The following is a 27,505-nucleotide window of genomic DNA, read 5'->3' as shown; positions in this document are numbered from 1 at the left end:
TATTTAATTCTTTCATGATAGCTGCATTGGGCTTCCCTGATAGCTCAGTTGGTAAAGAATCTGCTTAAAGTGCAGGAGACCCCGGTTCAGGAAGATCCCCTGGAGAAGGTAAACCCACTTCAGTATTCTTGAGCTTCCCTTGTGGCTCAGCTAGTAAAGAATCCGCTGCAATGCGGGAGACCTAGGTTTGATCCTTGGGTTGGGAAGATCCCCTGGAGAAGGGAGAGGTTACCCACTCCAGTATTCTGACCTGAGAATTCCATGGACAGTCCATGGGATCGCAAAGAGTTGGTCATTACCGAGCGATTTTCACTTCTTTTTTTTTTTTTTTTTTGGGGGGGGGGAGCTGCATAGTCTCCTTTCTCCTATGTTGTAATGCTGTGACCATAAGCAAACACACACAAGGGATGATCTCTGTGGATGCTTAATCTAAACTGATGTGGAGGTATTTTGCCCTGTCTTGGAGCACATAGAACATATTTCAATAATTACCTGTTTAGATGGTTTCTCCCTAAGAACATACACACTTTCTCTTTTCTGAGTTTTTGTGATACATTATTGACTGAATCAGTCATGTTTATCTTAAAAATCTCTCCTGGAAATGGTCTTTTCCCCAAAAAATTGCCCAGGGGAACCTTTCACATCACCTGCTTCATCAGACAAGTTTGAATTTCTTATAGGCTGGAGAGATTTCTACATGGGTGCTCGAAACAGGAGAGACATTGTCTGTCTTCCCCGTTTGCCTGTCAACATTGTCTGTCAACCCAGGAGGCCCAAAAGGCTGCAGAGACTCGACCTTTTCTGAGAAGTAGCGGGACTTAAGCATTTTTTTCAGCTAGGTACAGTATGTAGTCGTGGCCGAGTGGTTAAGGCGATGGACTAGAAATCCATTGGGGTTTCCCCGCGCAGGTTCGAATCCTGCCGACTACGGCACATTTCTCTATTGAGACATAGTTGAGGAAGAATGCTGTTGCCTTAGACCAACTGGATTGTTCTCCAGCCTGGCTCTTTATGTTTGATGTTGAAAGCCTCCACGAGTACCGATTGCGCTCTTTATTTCAGGGATTCCCAGGTGGCGCAGTGGTAAAGAACTTGCTTGCCAATACAGGAGTGGAATAGAGGCACGGGTTTGATCCCTGGGTCAGGAAGATTCCCCTGGAGGAGGAAATGGCAACCCACTCCAGTATTCTTGTCTGGAATGTTCCACGTTCAGGAGCCTGGGTCGCAAAAGAGTGGGATACACTGAGCACGACCCCACGGCACGTTAGCGGTAGTTAACCTGCACAGAAAAATATTTTCTTTGCAGACACCGTTACATGAAGCCGTGGTAGGAATTCCTAGAGAGTTCACTTCCACTAAAAAGATTTACTTTATTTATATTCTGCCACTTGCCACGCCTACCCTTCAGTCCCTCAAGCACAAGAATCGGCGGATTAAGTTCCTAACAGGTAAGATCCCCCCGTCCCGCCCAGCGTTTCCCTTTCAGAGCAGTACATCCGGGACTCGGTGGAGTGGCCTGGGAGGCGGAGCCTTCACACAAACTCCAGGCCCCGCCTACCCGACGCCTTTCTCAGCGCCGCTAGCGATCTCTGCCCGGCAGAGGTCGCAGGCTCTGCGAACAGGTATCCCAGTTTCCGAGTGCTAGATCCAGCCGGCCTCCTAGTTCTCGCGAGAGAAAGCGCGAAGCCTGCCGGGAGCAACGCTAGGCCGTCCGTAAGTTGGGCCAAAATGGCAGACCTGGAGGAAGGGTTCGCGTTGACTGCGGTACCCCTGGGTTCCGGGCCTGACGGACCCCTCGGAGTGGAGCAAAGCGACAAAACCGACCAGTTTCTAGTGACGGACAGCGGCAGGACCGTCATCCTCTATAAGGTGAGAGCGTTAGGATCGGAGTGCCCCCGCTGCCGTCTCGTCCCTTGAGCTCGGAGCCCGAACCTCGCATTTCTCACAACTTCAGAAAGAGCTCGTGCAGGGGACTCGTCGGAGAGCCGGCGTGGCCTCTCCGGGACGCTGAATGAGGTCTAGAACTTGACTGGGTTGTTTTCCCTTAGAGAGAGGCGTGTTTCCGAGTTGCAGGCGACAGAGCGTTTATGTGCACGTGGACTAGACTCGGAAAGGAAACGTGTATTTTCGCTTCGAATCTCCCGGAGATAGCCTTGCTAAGTATCCCTTTCTGGGGTCTCTGTCACCCCAGGTGCCCGCTGAAGGGTTGAACTGAGATTGGTTGGTTGGGAGATGTCACTGCCAGAATAATGGTTTAGCAGTGTATCACTACACTTCTTACCCGCTCATGAGGGAGGAAAGTTTTGTCGGTGTTTTGTTTTGGTTCTTTGCTTTGGGGGCAGCTTAGTGGGAATCCTGATTCTGAGGGACATGTCGGTTGCCACCTATGGTTCACCCTGTGAATTCTGGGTTACTTTCCTTGAAGGCTACACTCTCCGCCCCCTTTTCAGCCTAGCCTAGGCAGTCCTCGACCCCTGGGCCACAGACTGGTTGGTGGCCTGTTGAGAACCAGATTCCATAGCAGGAGGTGAGCCAGCAGGCAAAGCTTCATCTGTATTTACAGCTGCTTCCCATCACTGGCATTCCTGCCTGAGCTCTGCTTACTGTCACATCAGTGGTGGCATTAGATTGTCAAAGGAGCTTGAACTGTGCATGCCAGGGATCTGGTTGCACCCTCTTTATGAGAATCATCCCGAAACTATCCCCCACCCCAGTCCGTGGAATAACCATCTTTCATGAAACCAGTCCCTGATGCCAAAAAGATTGGAAAGTGCTGGCCTAGGTTGCTAAAGCACACCTAAACTTTGCTTTTAGTGGTCGTGTAGAAAGTGTGTTTATGTGAGCTTCTGAACATAGTTTTCTCTGTCTTTAAGAAGCTCGCTATCTCAACATTGCTGGTTATCAGAGAAAGGTGAACCAAAACCACAATGAGATATCACCTCACATCTGTCAGAATGGTCGTGATCAAAAAGAACACAGTAAATGTTGGCGAGGATGTGGAGAAAAAAGAACCCGTGTATCCGAGAAATGTAAATTGACACAAACAGTATGGAGAGTTCTCATAAAACTGAAAGTCTTGTTGTCATTCATTCGCTCAGTCATGTCTGATTCTTTGTGACCCCATGGACTGCAGCACACCAGGCTTCCCCGTCTTTCACCATCTCCTGGAGCTTGCTCAGACTCATGTCCATTGAGTCAGTGATGCTATTCAGCCACCCCATCCTCTGTCATCCCCTTCTCCTCCTGTCCTTCAATCTTTTCCAGCATCAAGGTCTTTTCTGATGAGTTGGCTCTTAGCATCAGGTGGCCAAGGTATTGGAATTTCAGCATCAGTCCTTCCAATGAATATTCAGGGTTGATTTCCTTTAGGATTGACTGGTTTGATCTCCATGTAGTCAAAGGGACTCTCAAAAGCTCTCTCCAGCATCACAGTTCAAAAGCATCAAGTCTTCTGACCTCAGCCGTTTTGATGGCCCAATTCTCACATCCATAAGTAACTGCTGGAAAAACCATAGCTTTGACCATATGAACTTTGTCAGCAAAATAATGTTTGTGCTTTTTAATATACTGTCTAGGTTGGTCATAACTTTTCTTCAAAGGAGCAAGTATCTTTTAATTTCACAGCTGCAGTCACCTTCTGCAGTGATTTTGAAGCCCAAGAAAATAAAATCTGTCACTGTTTCCATTGTTTCCCATCTATTTGCCATGACGTGATGAGACTGGATGCCATGATCTTCGTTTTCTGAATGTTGAGTTTTAAGCCAACTTTTCCACTCTCCTCTTTCACTTTCATCAAGAGGCTTTTGAGTTCCTCTTTCTGCCATAAGGGTGGTGTCATCTGCATATCTGAGGTTATTGATATTTCTCCCGGCAATCTTAATTCCAGCTTGTGCTTCTTCCAGCCCAGCGTTTCTCATGATGTACTCTGCATATAAGTTAAATAAACAGGGTGACAAAATACAGCCTTGACGTGCTCCTTTTCCTATTTGGAACCAGTCTGTTGTTCCATGTCTAGTTCTAACTGTTGCTTCTTGACTGGCATACAGGTTTCTCAGGAGGCAGGTAAGGTGGTCTGGTATTCCCATCTCTTTAAGAATTTTCCAGTTTGTTGTGGTCCACAGTGAAAGGCTTTGATGTAGTCAATGAAGCAGAAGTAGGTGTTTTTCTTGAACTCTATTGCTTTTTCAATGATCCAGCAGATACTAGCAATTTGGTCTCTGGTACCTCTGCCTTTTCTAAATCCAGTTTGAATCTGGGTGCTCTCAGTTCATGTACTGTTGAAGCCTACCTTGGAGAAGTTTGAGCATTACCTTGCTAGCATGTGAAATGAGTGCAATTGTGTGGTAGTTTGGACATTTTTTGGCATTGCCCTTCTTTGGGATTGGAATGAAAACCTTTTCCAGTCCTGTGGCCACTGCTGTTTTTTCCAAATTTGCTGGAAATTTCTCAAAAAAACAGTATGGAGATTTCTCAAAAAACTGAAAAATAGAATAGCTATATGACCCAGCAGTTTCACCCCTGGCTATTTATCTAAAAAACCCCAAAAACACTAATACAAAAAGATACATGCACCCCGGTGTATATAGCAGCAGCATTTTTACAATTGCCAAAGTAAGGAAGCATCCTCAGGATCCATAAACAGATGAATGGATAAAGAAGTGTATTTATACATACATACACAAACACAATGGAATAATGTTCAGTCATAAAAAACAATATTTTGCCATTTGTAGCCAAAAATCAGGCTCCTCTGTCCATAGGATTCTCCAGGCAAGAATACTAAAGTGGGTTGCGTGCCCTCCTCCAGGGAATCATCCCAACCCAAGGGGGAACCTGTGTCTCTTACGTCTCCTACCTTGGCAGGTGGATTCTTTACCCACTAGCCCCACTTGGGAAGCCCAGCACGTAGCAACATGGATGGACTTGGGGGCATTTTATTAAGTGAAATAAATCAGACAGAGAAAGGCAAACGCGATCTGATAGCACTAGGTTCTGAAAACTACAACAAACTAGTGATGATAACAAAAGAAGCAGACACAGATGCAGAGAGCGAACGAGAGGTGACCAGCGGGGAGAGGGAAGGGAGGAGGGCCAAATAGGGGTTGGGGGGTAAGAGAGAAAACTGTTCTGTATAAAATAAACTGCAGGGATAGATTGTACAACGTGGGAAATATAGCCAGTGTTTTATAATAACTGTAAGTGGAGTACAGCCTTCAAATTGCTAATTACTATATTGTATACCTGTAACTTATATAATATTGTGCAGCAATTATACCTCAATTTAAAAAGAAAGCTAGCTGCCTGCTTTGAAGTTTGGGGAACAGGTTGCCAACAGTTCCCTATACTGTTTTTTGATGCTTCTGTTGATACCATTTGTTTTTACCTGGCTGTCAAGGGGACCTTTTGTAGTTTTGCATAGGAGTGGAGTGGCTGATTGGAATTGGCATTATTCCAGCTATCCTTACTTTGTTTCTCATGCCTCTGTTCCAAGAACACAATGAAATCAATTTTTTTAATGTACTAATATTGTTCATTATCAAAGTGTGTTGTTACTAATTTTGCATTTTGGAAACTAATATTTTCAATTTAACTACCTTTTAAAGTATGGTAAAATACACATAACAAAATTTAATATCTTAATGACTACAAGTGCACAGTTCAGGTTATGCATTCACATTGTTGTACAATGTCATTACCATCCGTCTCCAGAACTCTTTTCATCTGACAACTGAAACTCTATACCCATTAAATTCCCATTAAATTTCCAATTCTGCCAACCCCAGACAACCATTATTCTACTTTCTGTTTAAGTGGAATCCATATAGTATTTGTCTTCTTATTTTTTAATTTAGGAGCTTTATTAAATGCTGTCATTCTAATGATTTCTTCTTTTGTTTCTATTGTAAATTTAGTTGCTTTAAAATCTGAAGCTGACTTTTTAAATATCGTATGTTCATTTCATTAGGTTTCTGATCAGAAACCCTTGGGGAGCTGGTCAGTGAAACAAGGGCAGATTATAACATGTCCAGCTGTGTGCAACTTTCAAACTGGCGAGTATATTGTTGTACATGATAATAAGGTGAGCTTTCAAAACTATATATATAAACAAATGTTGATTTATTAACTGTTCATGTTGTATGTAAGTGGATATTGGAATGCTTTTTTAAATTGTATGTTTTAATTTAAGGTCTTGAGAATATGGAATAATGAAGACGTCAACCTGGATAAAGTATTTAAAGCAACAGTAAGTCTTTGGATCCAACATACTTATTTAGTTTATTGGTGAGATGGAATTATTTGTAATGTGGCAGTTATTAATCTTAAAGGGTCTGTGAACGTGACATGAATGTTATAATCATTTTTTCATTCTATTTATTGTACAGTATATCTTGGTAAAATGTCTCAACTTGAGTATGTTAGAAAATGTTATGTGTTATTTTCATATGATACTGAAGTAATTTAAATAATTAACGAATGACACATTTATAGTTATTTCCATGCACTTAAATGTTTGTGGTGTGTCCCTTGCAAGAACAAATGAACTTGATCCCTTTCTTGAAATAGGTAGAACAGACTCTGCACGTTTCATGCAGTTATACATTCTAAGAGTGGCACATGATGAAATGAAAAAGCACCATGATCAACTAACTGTGCCTTTTCTCCCAATGACCCTTCAGGATGTTAATTAACTTTTTCTTATAAAATGACGATCTTTAACTATGTTAATCTCAAAAGCTCATTCTGGTTTTAAGTGTCTAATTCTCAATATGCTGCTGCTACGTCCCTTCAGTCGTGTCCGACTCTGTGTGACCCCATAGACGGCAGCCCACCAGGCTCCCCCGTCCCTGGGATTCTCCAGGCAAGAACACTGGAGTGGGTTGCCATTTCCTTCTCCAATGGATGAAAGTGAAAAGTGAAAGTGAAGTCGCTCAGTCGTGCCCGACTCTTAGCGACCCCATGGACTGCAGCCTACCAGGCTCCTCTGCCCATGGGATTTTCCAGGCAAGAGTACTGGAGTGGGGTGCCATTGCCTTCTCTGAATTCTCAATATAATTGGCACATTTTAGAAGTGGTTCACAATGGAGCTGATACCGTTATAATGGCAGTTGTCACCTGGACCCTTGAAACTTCTAGCTAGCTATGTGTGCTGCCTGTTGGCTCCAGTCTTTTTGTTTACCCTGCAGTAACATGACCCTGAATTTTACACATTTTTTTTTAAATCCCCCGTATGGTGTTTTGGGCTTGCAGGTCAGTTTTTTACATCGTGCATGTATTTATGTATGGCATCGGTCTTTTTCTAACACCAGAACCACTTATAACTCTGCATTAATGATTTGGTTTGTACTTCTCTTCGCCTCCAATTTTGAGAGACCCAGCTTGTGGCCTAACCTCCAGTATTTATAATGGAAAGATAAGCCAAAAATGAATACAAGTGATTACTTATGGGGGGAGCAGGGGAGAGAATGGGAGCAAAAGTTAGACTTCTAAATGTACTGTATGTTGTAGATTTGACTTTGGAACCATAAACAAAAGTGAATCAAAATGAGAATAAATCAGTACCTTAAAGATAAGCCTTCTCTAACTGTCCTTATTCTTTTAGGTGGCAATTGCATTGTAATAAAAATTTTAATGTTTTTATGTTCTTCTAGTTGTCCGCTGAGGTGTATAGAATACATTCAATACAGGGAACAGAACCCTTGGTGCTGTTCAAGGAAGGTGCAGTTCGTGGTTTAGAAGCTTTGCTTGCAGAGCCCCAGCAGAAAATTGAAACTGTTATCTCTGATGAAGAAGTGATTAAGTACGTTCCAATACTTACAATTTTTACTAAAAGAAAATGCACTCTGGGGATTCCAGACTCATAGCTTCCAATGCAGGAGGCAAGAGTTCGATCACTGGTTGGAGAACTAAGATCCCACAAACCTTGGGGCACAGCCAAAATTTTTTTTAAATAAAAAACAAACCAACAACAAAAAAAACTTGCTAAAAACCATCTGTAGAACCTTAGCCAGAATGACATCCTCCAAAAGCCTTTGGTGTGATAGCGATTGAGGAATCTCGGGCCAAACGAGTCCTGTCCTAATGACACAACTGGTCAGTCAGTTATTTGAACTTGAAGTGAGTAGTCCCGCAAGATTGGAATCTTCTGTCATATAGCCCTGACTGCAAGGTCAGAGCCCATTCCCTTGAAGAAATGGGCAGCTTGTTGTTAGTGGAATCACAGTAGTGCTTTGGGACCTCCTCTTTTCCCAAGTCTGGGATAAAACTGGGAAAATGACTCACTCAAATGATAGAAGGAAATGTCCTGATTTCATATCTTTCCAATCCCCATTCTTCCATCACATTTCTTATTTAATTAACTTGCTGCCCCTCCAGGTGCACCTGATACAAACTAAGTATCTAAAACTCCAAGCAAAGACTTGTACATAGTCAGTGAACGGTGTGGATCCTGACCAGTTATATCTTTTTTTTTTTTTTTTAAAGTCGTTCAGTCATGTCCGACTCTTTGTGACCCCATGGACTGTCCATGGAATTCTCTCTAGACCAGCATACTGGAGTGAGTAGCCTTTCTCTTCTCCAGGGGATCTTCCCAACCCAGGGATCAAACCCAGGTCTCCTGCATTGCGGGTGGATTCTTTACCAGCTGAGCCACAAGGGAAGCCCAAGAATACTGGAGTGGGTAGCCTATCCCCTTTCCAGTGTATCTTCCCGACCCAGGGATCGAACCAGGGTCTCCTGCATTGCAAGCAGATTCTTTACCAACTGAGCTATCAGGGAATCTTAGAACTAATGAATGCCTCTAAAGTGTCAGCAACTGTATTTGGAGGAAATCTTTAGGGGAAAAGATACAGGTAAAAGGAATTATCTTGCGGTCCAGTGGTTAGGACTCCATGCTTTCACTGCCGTGGGCCCGGGTTCAATCCTTGGTGGGAAAACTTAAGATCCCACAAGGCTTACAGCACAGGCCTACCCGCCGCCACCCCCACCCCCCCCCCCAAAAAAAAGATACAGGTAGAGAATCTGGGTTCTAATCCCCACTTTGCCAGATGGTTGTGCAACTTTGGTTTCAGGCTGTTACCCTCCCTGTGCTTCAGTTCCCAACGTCACTTGAAAAAGAAAGGTGAGATGCTAATATTTTCCTGATAACACCAGTCCTCAAAATGACCCTGAAAAAACGAGACAGGTCAGAAAAGTTTGAGAAAACATTGCATCTGGTCTCATACGCCTTTAATTCGTGCTATTATCTTTAAAGCTCTGGAAGCATTGGCAACTTGATTTAATCCAGGGATGATTAACAGAGGAATGCCTCCTGGGTTCCTGTGGTAGATATTTTGAAACACCGAATTAAGTGTATTCTGCTCTCTCTCTGGCTCTGGAAACTATTTAATAAAAAAAAAAAAACTCTTAAATTTAGATGAAGATGTGTTTCTCTCAACTGGTGATTTGGCATTTTATAATTTTTCTTTTTTTTAGGTGGACAAAGTTTTTCATGGTATTTAGGCATCCTGTGCTAATTTTCATTACAGAAAAAGTAAGTGATATCTTTCATTCCTGGCCCATTTTGTGACATTTCAGAGTATGAGTATTAAAACTAAAATTGGACTTTGGTATTTCTTTCAGAAGACTTTGGTATCTTTAAAATACTAAAAAGCCTATAATGATCATTATTTCTATGCCTGAATTAAACATTTTTATAAAGTCTAAGATTTAGTTGGAGAAGAGGAGTTTAAGCATTCATTAAAGTAATTACAGTGGGACAACAACTGGTCTCAACATTTAAATATAGTTGGTAAAAATAGGAATATTTTTAAAATAAAATAACCTCTTTTTTTTTTTTTTTTGCAGCATGGAAACTACTTTGTTTATGTACAAAAGTTTAACTCACGTATCCTAAGCAAATACACACTTTTACTTGGTCAAGAAGAAAAATGTGTTATACAGAGTTTCAGTACATCTGTAGGTCGGAAATTCATCTCTCTAATGTCATTAAGTAAGTATTTCTTTAAACTTTCAGAGTTTATAAATAAAAGTATATTGCAGGATAATATTTTCCTTTTAAGTTAGAGTCATTGGATTTTACAGTTTTCTATTGCAGTACTTGCCTTTCCATGCTTTTTAACAAGCATTTATGCCCTCGCTTTTTGCAGTTTGCCACGTGTAGTCATAGTTCTCTGCAAGTCAGTAGTTCTCTGCAGGTAATTTTTATGTCTTAAAATTTATCATAAGCAATAAGTAATAATAAAACACCAATAAAAAAGGGTAAATCACGTTTTATGGTAAGTGCAGGTTTTTTGATATATTGTAATTAGTACCTAAGGTGGGTACTCCCATTTTCTCTTTTCCAGCCTTGCGGTATGGTGTGCCCGTCTTTGAACAGGATAGAGACAGAAGGGCACTAACAGCAGTATTGGATCAGCCTGCAGTTTACAGTTTCTGTTGTTGTTTTTATTGCTTTGGAATTTACCTTTACCTAATCCTCTAAAGTTTAATCTCAGTCTTGTATCTAGGGGGGAAAATGCCTTTGCAGTAATTCTCTCCATCCTCATCCTTTATGGCTTCTTTTGAAGTTGTTTTGAGAAGGTTAAGGGGGCAAGAAACAAGAGCAGTATTTAGGAAGCATTTCCTATTATCACAATTTCAAATCTTTGTGAAGTTTTTCAATGTGCAGATTTTTACATTGGCTGTTAAGAAAAAGGCTCCTATCATTTGTCATGTCTAGAGGATCATTGGAATCTGCTTACTACCTTTGCTTAAGAGGGACAGGTTTTCTTAAAGTTTGGCTTATAGGACATATTTATTGAACAGAAGTTTGTGACTTATGTTTCAGCTTTTGAACATTGAAGTAAAGGAGTCTGAACCAAAGGGTCATAAAATCTTCATATAACATAGCTAGAACCATGGGAAATCTCCAACAGCTGACCTGCAAAACCCAGCCAATTTTATAGGGTTTTCAGAGTGATGGAGTAATAAGAAATGTAATGTTATTTCAGAATGCTAATTAATTTCTAATAAGAGATATAGTCATTTACTGACTAGATTGTCTATATTCGTGGCTGTCTCCTCCTATTTTAAGTTATTACGGATACTTAAAATTTTCATTTCATGGTATTATGCCATTTCTTACTGAGATTTTTACTATTTCTTCTTCCTCAACTTTAAGTTTGTAGTATAATCTTTATAGGAAACTGTAGAGTAATGCATTGTTACATTTGTTTATTTTTCTGGTTAAATCCTCTATCAAATTGGTAAAATCTTATAAACAACTTAGTACATCTAGCTATAATAGAACTATCCTTATCCAATAATGAGCAATAAATACTTGTTTTCAACAGGCTCTGATGGATGTGTATATGAAACCTTGATACCAATACATCCGAGCGAACCAGAAAAAAATCAGAGGTTAGTTCAGTCGCAGTTGCTCAAGTCTGTGGTGTCTGGCAGTGCTCGAAATGGTGTTGCACTCGCCATCCTGGATCAAGATCACATAGCAGTCCTGGGAGCACCACTGCCAGCTTCTAAGGGTAACTGAAATTCAGTCAGTTGAGAAGTCCTTTGGATTTTTTCCATCAAAGTGTACCTTTTAGTCTCCTCTTTCTTTTTCATTTATTTATTACCACCCAAAATCATTCTCTTTCCCACTGTAGCCTCTTAATTCTTAAATAGGTCTTTGACTTCATCTTACCTTGATCAATTTCTCTAAAACATTTCCTCATATCACTCACTACCTGAATAGACATTTTTCCAAAGAAAAAATGCAGATAGCCAGTATGCACATGAAAAAATGCTCAGCATTGCTATCATCAGGAAATGCAAACCAAAATAGCAGTGAGATACCACCTCAGACCTGTCATCAGATAACACATGTTAGCAGGGATGTGGAGAAAAGGAAAGCCTCGTACTCTGTTGGTAAGAATGTAAATTGATGCAGCCCCTGTGGAAAACAGTACAGAATTTCTCAAAAAAGCTAAAAGTAGAACTACCATATGACCCAGCAATTCCACTCCTAGGTATATATCCAAAAAAAGCAAAAACTAGTTCAGAAAAAAACTTGGACCCAAATGTTCATAGAAGCATTATTTACAGTTGCCAAGATATGAAAGCAACCTAAGTGTCTGTCAACAGGTGAGTAGATAAAGAAGTGATACGTGTGTGTACATACATATATACACATACACACACAATGAAATACTACTCAGCCATTAAAAAGAGTGAAAATTTTGCCATTCACAGCAACATGGATGGAATGGGAGGGCATTAATGAAATAAGTCAGACAAATACTGTAGGACATCATTTAATGTGAAATCTGAGAAGTACAACAAACTAGTGAAGATAAAGGAAGCGGAGTCACAGATAGAGAACAAACTAGTGGTTGCCTGTGGGGAAAGAGGGGCAGGCAAAACAGGGAGGGGAGTAAGAGGTACAGAGTACTGTGTGTGACATAACCTACAAGAATGTGTTGTACAACATGGGAATATAGCCAGTATTTTATAATAACTAAATAGTGAATCACTATATTGTACACCTGTAACTCATATAATATTGTACAGCAAGTATACTTCACTAGAAAATTAATTAAAAAAATTTTTTTTCTTAGAGCAGTTTAATGCTCACAGCAAAATTGAGGGAAGGATACACAGATTCCCATATACCCCCTCCCTGCACGTGTCCACTTCTTACCATGAGATCTCACATCTTTGATTTTCTATCTTCGTTACTCGTTTTTATACTTACTAAAGTAAGACTTTTGTGTTTAACTATAACTTTCCGCCTTCCCCACCAACCCCACCCCCCACCCAGCATCATATATTTATACTTGGAAAACTTTGGAATTTGTATGTCTTACCTTATAGAATGCCTCTCTGTATGGAATACAAAATTTCAAACGCTGCAGACTTCAAAAGAGTTACCACAAGGGACCAGCGGACAAGTAAGTTTTTTTCACCTTGGCTTTTTTTTTTTAATATAATTATTTTTGTGTTTGCTAAATATATTGTAAGGGAAGAGACCTCTACAGATCTAAATATTTGTCAGTTTTTGATTAAAATAAATTAAGAAATATTTTCTACCTACAAGATTATACTTAATTTGGCTATTGTTTTAACAGTTTCCTTACATTTGTCACTTTCAAAAGATAAATTAGAAGCTAATTTTAGATCAGGAGAGAACAATTACCTAGTTAATAAAACTTTTTAATCTCACTTTTGTTTGATCTTTTGCTTTCATATTTTGAACTATATCTAAGGGCTGTTACTTTGCCTAATAAATTAGTCTTTTAAATTACATGTTAAACATACCATAGAATTATATAAGAATACTTAAAAGAATTAAAGCTTAAGCTGACCAGACTAAATTATCTGAGGCAAGGGTCCCTGTCTTTCTTGTTCTTCATCATATCTCCAGTGCCTAACAGGTGCTCAATAAGTACTGGTTGCCCAGTGAATGGATATTCATGCAAATCAAGATATAAGATATATGAAAATCAAGATATAGGACATTGTTGATCATTGTAATTAGAGGATAAGGAGACTAGATTTCTCAGCAAAGAATGCTAATTTATATTTAAACAGAATTAACACTTTACACTTCTGCTATTTTAACAGACTTCACTTTTTTTTTCCAGACTTCACTTTTGATTTCATGTGAGCTTTTTATTCTTATACCTTTCTCATTTTTACAATTTTATAATTGGGATCATGAGATAGAAATAATATTAAATTCTACTTTTTTCTTTTTAGTACATCAAAACAGTTTGCTTATGTTATAGGAGCCTTCGTGAGTTTCATGTTAACAGATGTGTAGTAGTGACAATTCACTTGTTTTAAATATATGTATTGATCAGATTTTTATGAGTTGAAAGAAAATATTCCCTAAATTATGCTCTATTCACACATGGGCAAAAATAAGAGCTTTGTAAACCTACCTTAATTAATGAATTGAACGTGTGAGATTATTCTAGAAAGTTGCTTACCTTTGCCTTATCCTTTTCTGTCATATTAAGATTCCTTACCCCACAAAAATGGCTCTGTTGAATCAGATCTTAGAAAAAGGGTTTCTTATATTTTTGATAACTTCTGTTTTTGTAGCTCTGGTATTATGGGGAAAATCTGTTCATGCTACATGGAAAATTTCTAACTGTAGTTCCATTCAAGTGTGAAGTGTCGTCATTAGCAGGTGCTCTTGGAAAACTCAAACATAGTCAAGATCCAGGTAGGAACTTAAATGTTTTTTATTAACTAAAGACCATCGTATAAACTTATAGTTTGATATGTAGGTTTTCACAGCTATCAGTTTGCATAATCTGTTCTTAATGTTGAAATTTGCCACTGTTCATTCAAATGTCATTGGTCTAGGAAGCTACCTTGCAACAGTCCACGTTGCAGATACTGCAGCAGGCTAAAGAGCTACACTGTGTTTTAAACAGCAGTGTTCTGACTTTAGGGGTAATGGGAAAGTCCTGCAGACAAAATCAGTGATGCCTTTTCCTCCCTGGTTTATCAGTAGCCTCATCTGTCCGCTTAATGTCGGTGGGCACATGGCCTTTAGGATATCATCATTTACTGATCTGTTATTGGTAGAATGAAATGGACTATAAAGCCTCTCTTGGATTGTGCCGGAGTGGTTGTTTTTTCAGTGTTCTTTGTTTGATTGATTGGCTGAGTAAATATCAATAGGTCAAAAAATTCCAGAAATTGTGTGTTTTGTATTTTCTTAGGCATTCATGCCACACCTCATTTTGTAAACTGGGAAACATCACAGGGATGTGGACTTGGATCTCAGAACTCAGAGCAGTCGAAGAGAATTGTAAGTTTGGTAGTTTAAATAGAAATCTTAGTACAAATGTTAAAAACCAGAAAAGGCTGAATTATTTTAATAATTGATATCTGTACTAGTTTCTTACAGCTTGTTCTTAATGATGGGGTGATTTGAAGCTTGAACCCTAACAGCCCTTATTAAAAGATGACATGTCATCTAGTAGTTTTTTAGGCATGTGTATAAGACCCAACTGTAAAAACAGACCAATTTGCAATTAGTAATAATACCTTCCTGAGCATAGTGATTTTATTTTATTTATTAAAAAGTGAAAACCTTAAACTCTTTAAGATATTTAAGTTAAAATTTGAAATAGACCCACTTTTCACTTTAAGAAAACTAAACCCTAAAAAAGTTTGTGATTAGAGCAAAAGTGTCCCAGTCTCTTTGGGACATTTATTTTCTTCTAAATGTCTATTGGATCTTTTGTATCATTTTTGAGATCCTAATCAATTTACTGAATTCCAGTTAAGGAGAAGAAAAGTTGAAGTGAGTGTACAGCCAGAGGTTCCTGCCTCCACACAACTCTTAGCAACCATACAGGTAAATTTTATTTATTTATTTTTTTTTTTTTTTTCATACAGGTAAATTTTAAAATATTAGAAATATGGAAAATCAATTCACAGTTAAAAGAAATGCCATGGACTTTTTATCTTTCTTCCTTTTGTGATCATTTTTAGAGCTATGGCTAACATTTGTCTGGTATGTTGAGGTTGTCAAAGTGATACTTTGACTCGCACCAAGCATTTTGTGAGTTTAATGTGATGGTGGTGGCCTTGTATCTCATTCAATTTTGCATTGAATGTTTGTGATTTAGTTTCTTAGAAGTTTTGATGTCTAAATCCTTGTGGTTTTTATTTTTTTCTTTGCATTTTGTCTTTGTGCAGTAAATTGTCATATCAACTCCAGTTTCACAAGAATACATGAATGCTGTTAGTGATTTAAGAAAATGCTGAGCTAGGAACTTTCAAGTACAGAGTGACATTTATTAATTGGTACCGTATTAAACTGTTTACTTTTGCCCTTCCAGAAAGATTCAGAAAAACATATCGAAGTAGAACTACGTAAGTTTTTGGCTACTAAGAGGACCCCTGACTTTCATACCATTATTGGGGATGTAATAATAGGACTTCTGGGAAGATGTAAAGCAGAGCCATCATTTTATCCCCGCAACTGTCTGATGCAGCTTGTCCAAACGCACGTGCTTTCTTACAGGTAAATATTTCTGTGGTTTCTACAGTTCTGATTTTCATACTCTGAAAAAGCCTTGTAAATTATTTGCAGTTGAGAGTTCCTTAATATATAAAAGTAATTCATGTTTTTGGTCCTAGCCTGTGCCCTGGCTTGATGGAGGTTGCCTTAGAAAAGACCGACGTGCAGATCCTACAACTCTGCCTACAGCAGTTCCCTGACATCCCTGAGTCAGTCACTTGCGCTTGCTTAAAAGTTTTCTTGAGGTAAGTTAGAAGCTGATGCTCCTTTTCTTTCACTGCCCACCCCTCCTTATTTTTTAGCCGCACCATGTGGCGTGAGGGATCTTAGTTCGCCAACCAGGGATGGAATCCGTGCCTCCTGCAGCGGAAGCATGGCATCCTAATCACTGGGTCCCTACAGAATTCCCTTTCACTGCTTTTCAAGTCTATTGTATTTTTTGACTTCTAAAACTTTGACAATGAAAATTTTGCCAGTAAATTCAAGTATTTATAAAAATTATTTCCTGCTTTCAATTAACATGATAGCATTGGTGATGACACTCTTCAAGACACAGATATCAATATGGAGTCAGTTTCTGACTATATGGATCCTGTGCAAGATGGGGAAATGGAAGAACAAACTGCATTTCTTCAGAATGGCTTCAGTCCTGCGGAAGATAACTGTGACAGCTGTGCTCAGAAGTTGAAGGAGAAGCCTCAGGCCACAGCAGACGAGAGCACTTCGTGTCCCGTTACCCCGAAAAGAGCAGCGCTCTTGTATCCTTTGAAACAGTTTGCCTCGTATCGTCTTTTTCCCAGGAATGTAATCAATACCAAGCAAAAACTAAGGGGTAATTAGATAGTTTAAGGTGGGTTTTTTTTCTTTCTTTTTTTTTTCTTTTTTTTTTTCAGATTCTGCTTGAAAATGGATTCCATTCAATGTTGTGTTTAAACAACTTACTTAAACCTTCTTATTTAAGAAGCTGTACTAAGATAGAAGCTTTGTCAGTTCTAAAAATTATCATGTTGAATAAATACCAGTTATTTATAATAGTGAAGCATACAAGATGATCTCTAGTGATGAGAATGTTCCGTGATAGAGCTCTTCTAGATAAATAGAACTTTTGTATCCATTTAGAAAAAATGTCACTGGGGAAGAGAGTTACTCGTAATTTCAGTTGAAAAGCCTTTATTTGTTGAAGATTTTCCTTTATTCCTAAGTAGAAATGCAGTTCTTCACTCAGCATACAGTGAGACGTTTCTTCTGCCTCATTTGAAGGACATCCCAGCACAGCACAGCACTGTGAGTGTTCTTACAGGTCATACAGGATTTTATTTCTGTTTTAAATGTTGCTGCTTAACAGTACCCAGCTTTTAGAGCATTCAAAAGGTTGTAGAGTTCTTTGATCTGAGTAAGAGGTTTCCCAGCCCTCAAGGTGAAAAATTGTGCCTAGGAGGCTAGAGTGATCTGGAGGAGGCAGAGGTTGACATGATCCGGGTGCCAAACTGGAAGTCTAGGTTCATCCATCTAAGTTACAGTTGAGTAGAAACTAAAAGGACTTCCCTGGTGGCCCAGATAGTAAAGAATACGCCTGGAATATGGAAGACCTGGGTTCGATTCCAGGGTTGGAAAGATCGCCTGGAGAAGGGAATGGCAATCCACTCCAGTATTCTTGGCTGCAGAATCCCCATGGACAGAGGAGCCAGGCGGGCTACAGTCTGTGGGGTTGCAAAGAGTCGCACACGACTGAGCGACTAAGCACAGCAAGCACAGAAACTAAAAGGAATTGCCCAGAGAAGGAGTCTCTCTTCTCTGCTTATTATTTGCAAACAAAATAAGCTCTTCACCCACCTCTCCCAAATCAAATGAACTCCTCTTTGATGGCAGAAAGTGCATTCGATTTGTTTTTTGTGTCCTTGATGTCTATAGCATATTTATTTGATGTACAGTTAATTTCAGTAGCCTCTTAAAATTCTTTGCAGTCTCTTTGTTAGCTTTTTACAGAGAAAATTTTTCTATGAAAGTGATTGTCTTTTTTTCCGTCTGCCCAGCTGTTTCTCCAGTATTTGTATTTCCTATATCTGAAGTGTAGTGAAAATGCTACAATGACTCTTCCTGGAACACACCCTCCAACTTTGAGCCAGGTGAGATAATCTTTTTACTTTGATCTGGTGCTGGGAAGAATGATAGATCTTTAGAACTTCAATTTCTGATTCTTTATTGTGACCCTTTTCAAGCATTTCCTCACCTTCATTGGGAGAGGGTGATAATAAGTATCCTCTGAATAATCTATTCCTAGTCCCTCTTAAAGATAAGTAATACTCAGAGTTGCTTTTAGTCTAGAAATTTTCTGTCTTTACACTAACTTATCTTTCTTGTATCTTTCTGACATAAATTAGATCATAAGGTGCAAGCTGTTCTGCAGTTCAGGTTTTTCATTCAGTACTACGCTTTGTGTATCTTGTGGATCAAGATATATACCTGCACACCATTTGATTTTATAGAAAATCTTAATTTGTTAGTCCCCTGTTGATCAGCATTTAAACTGTTAACAGTTTTTTGCTATTGTAAATGAACCTTCAGTGAGCATCTTTATACAGATATTCTTGTATTGTATTATGTATTATGAGAGAACACCTCTTGGGTTGATTCTCATTAGTGAAATTACTGGATAAAGGGTACGTGTATTTTTAGTTTTGAGCATGCCAGGCTGCCTTTCCAAAGTGTTGTGACAAGAGGTACTATGGCCACAAAGGTCCGAGACCTTACTCTTGGCCAATCAGTAGGTAACAGATCGGTGTTTTAATTTGCATTTCTTTGGTAATGAGAAAGATAGACCATCAGTTCTTGCCCATTTATACTTCTTTTTCTGCACTGCCTAATCAGATTCTTTGTCCATTTTTCCATTGCATTTTCTGTCTTTTTCATTTTAACTTGTAAGTTATTTATTGTCTATTGAGATACTCATCTGTTTCTGTCAAAGTATTACAAATACTCGTTTCCTATCACTGTCTTTTTACTTTCTTTAATGTCATTTCTACCGTAGATGAGTTTTTAATTTTCATGCCGTTAAAGTTGTTAAGCTTTTCCTTTGTGGCTTCTTTTTGGCCGTGTCATGTTTAAGGCCCTACCCACTCTGAGTATAAAAATAGCCACCGTGTGTTTTTCTGTAATACATTTATTTTCTTTTTCTGTGTTTAACTCTTTGATACATATAAAATTTATTTTGATGTAGAGGGTATATAGGGATCTGCTTTCCCCCCTCCCGCAAATGGATAATTGATTTCCTTAATGCTTTTTCATGAATGATATTTTCATGTTAACACCACCATTTGAAGATGTAGGATACTTAAGTAAGTACAAAGTAATTTTATTTTAGTTCTTGGCCATTCATCTATAATACATGACACCCTATTTTTGCGTCATAATGTATGTAGTATATTTCAGAATAGGAGATAAATGGGTTCTTTTTTTATAGCTGCCAGTAGTTAAATCAAAAAAATTTTTTAAATAAAATATGCTCACTTTCCCTAGGATTAAATATTACTGTGGCTTTCTTTTTACTGACTTATCTGATGGAAAAGACACAATTATGCTTATAAAATGGTAAATACGAAAGCAGAAAAGAGCCTTTTTAGATTGCTTAGAAATTCCTTCATCTCTAAACTAAAATGTTCAGACTTCTGTAAAGAAAGCTTATTTTTCTTATAACTGCTTGATATAATCATAGACTTTGTAAAATCTTAACTTCCCTTTTCACTGTTTATCTTCAGATTATGGATTGGATATGTCTACTTCTGGATGCTAATTTTACTGTTGTGGTAATGATACCAGAAGCAAAAAGGCTACTGTTAAGTCTTTACAAATTTGTGAAATCCCAGGTATGTTATTATTTTTTATATACTGAATTCTGTTTGTAACCAAGAAGCATTATTATTAGTTTTTCTTGGAATAGCTCTAAGTAATTGTGGAGGGTTTATTTGTACAAGTTACAGTAAAAATTTATTTTGGAATTTTTTTCTTTAGATAAGCATTTGTTCCGAGCTCAACAAGATTGAAGTAAGTTTTCGTGAGCTACAGAAATTAAATCAAGAAAAGAATAATAGAGAATTATACTCAATTGAAGTGCTGGAACTCTTCTGATGTTACTAGTTTCCCTTCATGGACATTTTATGAAGCTCTTTTTTGTGGATTCTTCCTCCTCAGCCAGGCAAGAGATGTGTTTTTTTGACTCTCTCTTCGATGACAAAACAGATGCATGTGAAAGCACCTAGACCATCACTGGCTGATGCTCTTAGGCGGGGCTTCAGGTTTCACGAGAGCCTCTTCTAGGTTATGGACATTGGCGGGGTGAGATCCTGAAACTTTTTAAAATACGGAACTGAGCTGCTTTTAAGTAAACTTATTTGTGTATTGATAAAAGTTTAATTTCTTACTACCTGTTTGAATAGTTCTTTTAATAAAAAAAATCACCATTGGAGAAACAGTAATTCTAGGAAAAATACAGTTTTATCAGAGTCAGAAGCTGTCTCGCCTCATCTGCATTCATGGGGGAGAGAAGAAGGCAGTTCTGTGGGCAGGCTGGGGAGGGGCCTGGTACACACATGCGCTTATCTCCTGCATCTTCTCCAGTTCTTTACCTAGTTGTACCACCGTACGTATCTAGGACTTGAACATTATCCCTCACATTACCTCTGTGATGAGATGCTGATTTTGGTTATATTGAATATTTTGACTTCCCTGGTGATACAGTGCAGGGGACATGGGTTTGATCCCTGGTCCAGGAAGATCCCACGTGCCACAGAGCACCTAAGCTGGTGTACCAAAGCTACTGAGCCCACGCTCTAGAGCCTGTGAGCCACAGGCTTATGCCGCAACTGCTGAAGCCCATGCGCCCTAGAGCCCACGCTCCACAGCAAGGAGAAGCCCACACTCTACAACTAGAGAAAGCCTGTGCACAGCAACAAAGACCTAACACAACCAAGATAAAATTAGTTAATTAAGTATATGTATTGAATATTTCTAGGTAGTAAAAATAGTCTTCTTCTCAAAAAGTTTTATAGTTTGGTTGACCATAGAATTTCCTGTTTTAACTCATTGAGTTTAGGAGAAACAAAAGATTGTATATAGAAGAAATAGAAAGTTTTGTTTCTTAAAAATAAGCTCAAATTTATTTTTCTTAAAAGTGAAATCACTTTTTCAGGTGATGGACTAAGTTTCCCGAAAACATTTCTGAGCTATGAAAGTCTCTTATTATTGAGTAAATCATTTTAAAACCTGTTTTAAACTGAAGAATTGCAATATATGTGTGTATTTTTTAATACCTGTAGATTCTAATGCATAAATATAAGTTCACATATGGTTCTTGAGCCCATATTTCCAGAATCCTGATGGCTTAACTTAATTTTCAGTAGATAAGGGCTTCTTTTTAGGTCAGGCACTCTATATAAAGTTTAGTTAAAACTATTGAAGTTGAACAAACAGGGTCTCCCTAGTCTTTTTTTTTTTTTTTTTGAAGTCTGGTTGATTTACAATGTTGTATTAATTCCTTAGTCATTCTTAATTTCTATTTGAATCCTGAGGGAAAAGCAGTACCAAAAATAACAGCATATATTAAGAGTTATGTTCTCTTAACATAGTGGGACCTTTTGCTCTGACAGTTTAAGTGATACAGAACTTCTCAGCAGAAATGAAAAATCCAAGTCTCTAAAATATTCATCCTCTTTTTTATGAACCATTTAAGAATTACAGACATCAAAGGAGTACGTCAAGGCTGTATATTGTCACCCTGCTTATTTAACTTCTATGCAGAGTACATCATGAGAAATGCTGGGCTGGAAGAAGCACAAACTGATATCAAGATTGCCAGGAGAAATATCGATAACCTCAGATATGCAGATGACACCACCCTTATGGCAGAAAGTGAAGAGGAACTAAAAAGCCTCTTGATGAAGGTGAAAGAGGAGAGTGAAAAAGTTGGCTTAAAACTCAACATTCAGAAAACGAAGATCATGGCATCTGGTCTCATCACTTCATGGGAAATAGATGGGGAGACAGTGGAAACAGTGTCAGACTTTATTTTCTTGGGCTCCAAAATCACTGCAGATGGTGACTGCAGCCATGAAATTAAAAGACGCTTACTCCTTGGAAGGAAAGTTATGACCAACCTAGATAGCATATTGAAAAGCAGAGACATTCCTTTGCCAACAAAGGTCCATCTAGTCGCTATGGTTTTTCCAGTGGTCATGTATGGATGTGAGAGTTAGACTGTGAAGAAAGCTGAGCACTGAAGAATTGATGCCTTTGAACTGTGGTGTTGGAGAAGACTCTTGAGAGTCCCTTCCGCAAGGAGATCCAACCAGTCCATTCTGAAGGAGGTCACCCTAGGATTTCTTTGGAAGGAATGATGCTAAAGCTGAAACTCCAGTACTTTGGCCACCTCATGCGAAGAGTTGACTCTTTGGAAAAGACTCTGATACTGGGAGGGATTGGGGGCAGGAGGAGAAGGGGACGACAGAGGATGAGATGGCTGGATGGCATCACTGACTTCGATGGACGTGAGTCTGAGTGAACTCCGGGAGTTGGTGATGGACAGGGAGGCCTGGAGTGCTGCGATTCATGGGGTCGCAAAGAGTCAGACACGACTTAGTGACTGAACTGAACTGAACTGAGACATAAAATTGTGGGTTCCTGAACTTTACTTACTGATTCATGTTGATGTTTGGCAGAAACCAACACAATCTGTAAAGCAATCATCCTTCAATTACAAAATAAATAAATTTTTAAAAATAACAAAGAAAACTTTGAGCTTTAGAATAGCACATCCATTATGATTTAGAGATCGTTTTATGGTGGGGTAAGATTATTCAGGATATTCAGTTTTTAGATTCTGAGTTATTTATGATTTAACTTACAAGAACCCATAACAGATGAATCTCAAGTTAACTGAGAATTCTTTCAGTCAGAGAATACAACTGAAATTTATAGGTGGTATACTCTTCATGTCTCCTGAGTTAATTGTACTTGAAGACAGGTTCTGCAGTGAAACCTTACTTGCCTGGTCAGGGTTCAAACAAGTAGAGGCCTTTGAGTGAGAGAGAGATTTCCTCTGCCCTCAGACTTGGGTCTGTTTCGAAGGAGCTTCTGTATAGGGTCCTTATAAAGCCTTTATTATAAATAATTTGGGTTGTCAATATTATGGAAGCAAATAACCATTTTTTAAAATAAGTAGAACATTTTAATGGCTTTTAAATACTAGTTGCAAATTATCTTTAGGTTGACTAGTCTTAAGACTAAGTTTAGAAATTAAGGATTTTATAAAGAGTTTTTTTTTAATTGAGGTATAATTGACAGGAGACTCTTACAGGCTGAGTTCTTCAAGGTGGGGACTATGTCTTAATGCTTTATGCACCTCAGCAGAGGACCACTGGCACATAGTCAGTGTTCAGTAATGACTATTGAATACAGTTACTGAGTAATAGGTTCTGAGGGTTTGCAATATTTCCTTTTTCTGGCAAGTAAATCCTCTATGTTCACATTTAGGCAGTGTATCTTCTGCCCCTAGACTTTGATTTTTTTATAACTAAACTTTGCCTCGGATTTGTTTCTGATTATATATAGTACATCTGTGTAATTGTTTCTTGCCACACTGGGCAGCTTATGGAATCTTAGTTCCCTGACCAGGGATTGAACCCCAGCCCCAGCCGTGAAAGCACTGAGTCCTAACCACTGTCCTGCCAGGGAATTCCCAAGAATCATTCTTTAAACTTAAGTTCTCCATCTAGGAAATAGTTTTCTGCTGTAACGTATTAGTTTTTGAGGGGACTGTGAGCTAACAGGTTATCATTACTACGTAAAAGTAGATGCTTGTTTGATTTTTTGCCTCTTTAGCCTTCTTAGTAAGTCTCAGGTGACTGTAAACTGTCGTGGAGTCCATCCTGGATCGTGTAGAATTTTAAAACAAAGATGGACTTTTTTGCCCCATCTCTTCTAAACAATTTAATCCTCAAATAATTGCAAGAAAAACAATGAGTACTCCTGTATCCTTAGCCTGAATTTGCCTTTTGGTAACATTTTGCCATGTTATTAATAGTTTTATACTATATATTTTTTCCTTTTTTCCTCGTTCGTTTGAGGGTTATTTCTGAACAGTTCAATCTCATAATTTAATCCAATAAATACTTAAGCTTAATCCTGTAAAACAAGAGCATTAATTTTACATAACCACAATGCAATACCAAATTCAGGAAATTAATGGTAATATAGTACTATTTAGAATGATTACAGGCCTCCTCCAGATTTCCACAATTGTCCCAGTAATGTCTTTTGTAATTGGACTTTCTTCTCCCTAAAATCCACTCAAGGGTCATGCATTGCATCTGGTCTCCATGTTTCTTTAATTTCCTTTAATCTAGAACAGTTCCTAGATAATTGCATTTCTGAAGAACCTAGGCCAGTTATTTTATAGAATATCCCTCAGTTTGTCTCGGTTCCACATGATTAGATTCAGATTAGACGTTTCTGACAAGAACGCCACAGAGAAGGCACAGCTTCAGGAGGCGCTGGTGTGGGTTACCGTGTCACTGGTGATGCTAAATTGGACCACTTAGTTAAGCTAGGGTTTTCCAGCTTGTCTCACTCTTGTAACCTAAGTATTTAATCCTGTTCTGGAATATTATTCTTCCCCAGTGATGGTTTTAAATCCATGGGTAATTTTTGCTGGACTCGATTATTATTTTGGTGGTGGTTATGGTTGCAAATGTAAAAATTGTTTCGGCATCAATCTGAAGTGGAATGCTGTGTGCCACGTAACCACCATTTTTCTCTCTCCAGTCTACTTTCTAAATACGTAGATGGATGAGCAGATAAAAATGGATGGAAATATTCCACAGATGGAATAGTTATAATCACACTTGAGTATACAGTGTGTGATTACTTTTTTCACTTAATATTTTCATAAAAACATGTTTTTACATGGGTAACATGTTTTGATTCATAGAAGTTTCAGTCTCAAAAAACTAGAGCTGAGAAGGCTCACCAGTAAATTTAGTCGTAAACATTAAGTGTCTTAGCCAGTTCCCACATCTTTATTTTAGCAAAGCTGAAATGTGATTTTAGATTGTACTCTTGCACTTCTTTTAATCATCATCAGTATAATTTGGGATGCGTTTTAAAGCACATACCCGCATCAGTGGAATTTTGGGAATCGCTTTCATTTGCTACAGACAAATTTCTTAAGGAGAAAACTACTCAAAATTCTGAACAGCTTTTTTGGAGAGACTGGAGTTATTTAAAAGAACCTCCCCAGAGCCTTTTCATCCCTAAGAAAGCAGTGTAATAACTGTCTCATTAGGTTCTCCTTTCAGTTTCAGGTCACATACTACTACCTAGATTAGCACAGCCAATAATTAGAATTGTGATTTTTGTGTATTAGATGTTTAGTGTATATATAATATTAATGCATTTCACATCCACGTTGCTGTGACATTCTATGCTCAGTTTTAGAATATAAGCTTTTTATTTGTATTTTAACTTAGTAATAACATACATTTGTATACTTACCATTTAAATTTATGATAGATAACATATAAGCTACTATATATTTGATTATATAGCACTTACTGTGTGCCACCCATTGTTCTAAATGCTTTAGAAATATTAATTGATAATAGTCCTAAGCCCGCTTATCAGTCCCATGAAGTAGGATTTACTGTTGGGGAAATTGAGGCACAGACCAGTAAAGTTCCATTAGTCTAAGGATGAAAAGAGTGATTTGAGTCAGAGAAAAAAAATGTAGTGGTGTTTATACAGGAAAAGTTAGAGAACTTGGACAACTTGTTAAGTGGAAAACCAAAAACCATACTGCCCTGGAGGGAGAGAAGGGAGGCTATGAGAGGTGCACATTGTTCCAAAAAGAAATTTTTCAAGTATTTCCCCTCTCTAATTCTGTACTTAGCAAGCAAATGACATTGATTTGCTTTCCTAGAAACAACTTGATATGAGAAGTGATGAGTTTCCTAGAATCCTCATAAATTAACAAATTGAAATTCTTCTCTAAAGCTGTAATTTCATGTTAACCTAATTATCCTTGGCTACTTTTCATTTCTGGATGAACTTGTTTGATTTGGGTTGTCAGCGCCAAATTTGTTATGCCTTGTTAGGATATGTTCAGACCACAGGGCTTACAATTCCTTCTGGTTCATTTGGATATTTTATTGCCTTATTGTTAAATGTCTTATGTTTTACGCTGTATATCAGTTAAGTTTGATGTTTTATTTTACTTTAAAATGAACTTGGATCCCAAGTACTCCCAAGTACATACTTGATGAAAAGACACTCAGTCATGTCTGTCCCTTTGCGACCCCATGAACTGTAGCCTCTATCCATGGAATTCTCCAGGCAAGAATACTGGAGTGGGTTGCCATTCCCTTCTCCAGGGGATCTTCCTGACTTGGATTGAAACCAGGTCTCCTGCACTGCAAGCAGATTCTTTATCGTCTAAGCCACCAGGTTAGCCCACATACTCAATGAAAGCCTTTTGGATTTGCACAGACCATATGCACCATCCCTGTTTCATTACTAGGTTGGGCAGCAGCATATAAAAGACAATAGTTTACACTCCACAAATGAAATTTGTACCATTTCCCTCAGTTTGAGGTCTTCCCTAATAGCTCAGTTGGTAAAGAATCTGCCTACAATGCAGGAGACCCTGGTTCGATTCCTGGGTCTGGAAGATGCGCTGGAGAAGGGACAGGCTACCCACCATAGTATTCTTGGGTTTCCTTTGTGACTCAGCTGGTAAAGAATGCGCCTGCAATGCGGGAGACCTGGATTCGATCCCTAGGTTGGGAATATCCCCTGGAGAAGAGAAAGGCTACTCACTCTAATATTCTGGCCTAGAGAATTCCATGGACTTGTGTAGTCCACGGGGTCGCAAAGAGTTGGACACAACTGAGCAACTTTCACTTTCACTTCATCAGTTTGATTGGTGCATGATTCTCTTGAAATCAAGAGGCTTAAGATTTCTGTAATTTTGGTGTAAAGTTTTTTATTTATACATTGCCTCTCAAAGAGAAATGAACAAGCAAGTATAATAGAAATACAAAATTGCGCCCAGGAAAGGTGGGTACAAATATGACAACTGGAAAAGTCAATGAATTTTTAATTTAAGCTCACAAAACTACCTGATTATAAATTTTAAGCTTTTACTTTGTAAGTTCCTCCTCTTTTTCTTTCTTTCTTTGTATTGTGGAGAATTTCACACATATAAAAGTAGACCAAACTGTATAATTGAGTCCCATCATATATCACCCAGCTTCAACATTTATCAATATTTTCCCAGTCTTGTTTCATCTGTGCCTCTAGTTACTTCCCCTTCTCATCCCAGCCATCAAATACTTTTCATCTCTATTTCAGTTATTAATTTATTTTATATGTTATTTGAATCAGGAAAGTGATGTTTGCATATTTGTGATGGATGTCTCATGACTTTCAATCTGTAGA

General features: G+C 38.4%; 1 protein-coding gene and 1 non-coding gene across 3 annotated transcripts; both read left to right on the top strand.

Annotated features, from left to right (window-relative positions):
* Positions 1-848: 848 nt before the first annotated feature.
* Positions 849-930, top strand: TRNAS-AGA (transfer RNA serine (anticodon AGA)). Its single transcript has one exon. It is a non-coding gene; the product is annotated as a tRNA-Ser (tRNA).
* Positions 931-1,668: 738 nt separating this feature from the next.
* Positions 1,669-20,527, top strand: NOL11 (nucleolar protein 11). 2 transcript variants are annotated; one of them, XM_061392415.1, is made up of 18 exons: positions 1,669-1,869; positions 5,966-6,079; positions 6,188-6,244; positions 7,650-7,798; positions 9,472-9,529; positions 9,844-9,988; positions 11,331-11,519; positions 12,850-12,926; positions 14,083-14,206; positions 14,712-14,800; positions 15,278-15,352; positions 15,840-16,024; positions 16,141-16,266; positions 16,549-16,779; positions 17,227-17,305; positions 18,055-18,147; positions 19,777-19,884; positions 20,030-20,527. In XM_061392415.1, the coding sequence occupies exons 1-18, from the start codon at positions 1,729-1,731 to the stop codon at positions 20,144-20,146; spliced, it is 2,157 nt and encodes a 718-aa protein (XP_061248399.1). In that variant the 5' UTR covers positions 1,669-1,728; the 3' UTR covers positions 20,147-20,527. The 2 variants fall into 2 exon arrangements, with proteins under 2 accessions (XP_061248399.1, XP_061248400.1); XM_061392416.1 differs by lacking the exons at positions 1,669-1,869; positions 5,966-6,079; positions 6,188-6,244 and adding an exon at positions 8,482-8,554 and having other exon boundaries at positions 7,710-7,798.
* Positions 20,528-27,505: the final 6,978 nt, after the last annotated feature.

The sequence above is a fragment of the Bos javanicus genome, chromosome 19 (assembly GCF_032452875.1).
Source record: "Bos javanicus breed banteng chromosome 19, ARS-OSU_banteng_1.0, whole genome shotgun sequence".
NCBI classification, from domain to species: domain Eukaryota; kingdom Metazoa; phylum Chordata; class Mammalia; order Artiodactyla; family Bovidae; genus Bos; species Bos javanicus.
This window is presented reverse-complemented; position numbering and strand designations above follow the sequence as displayed.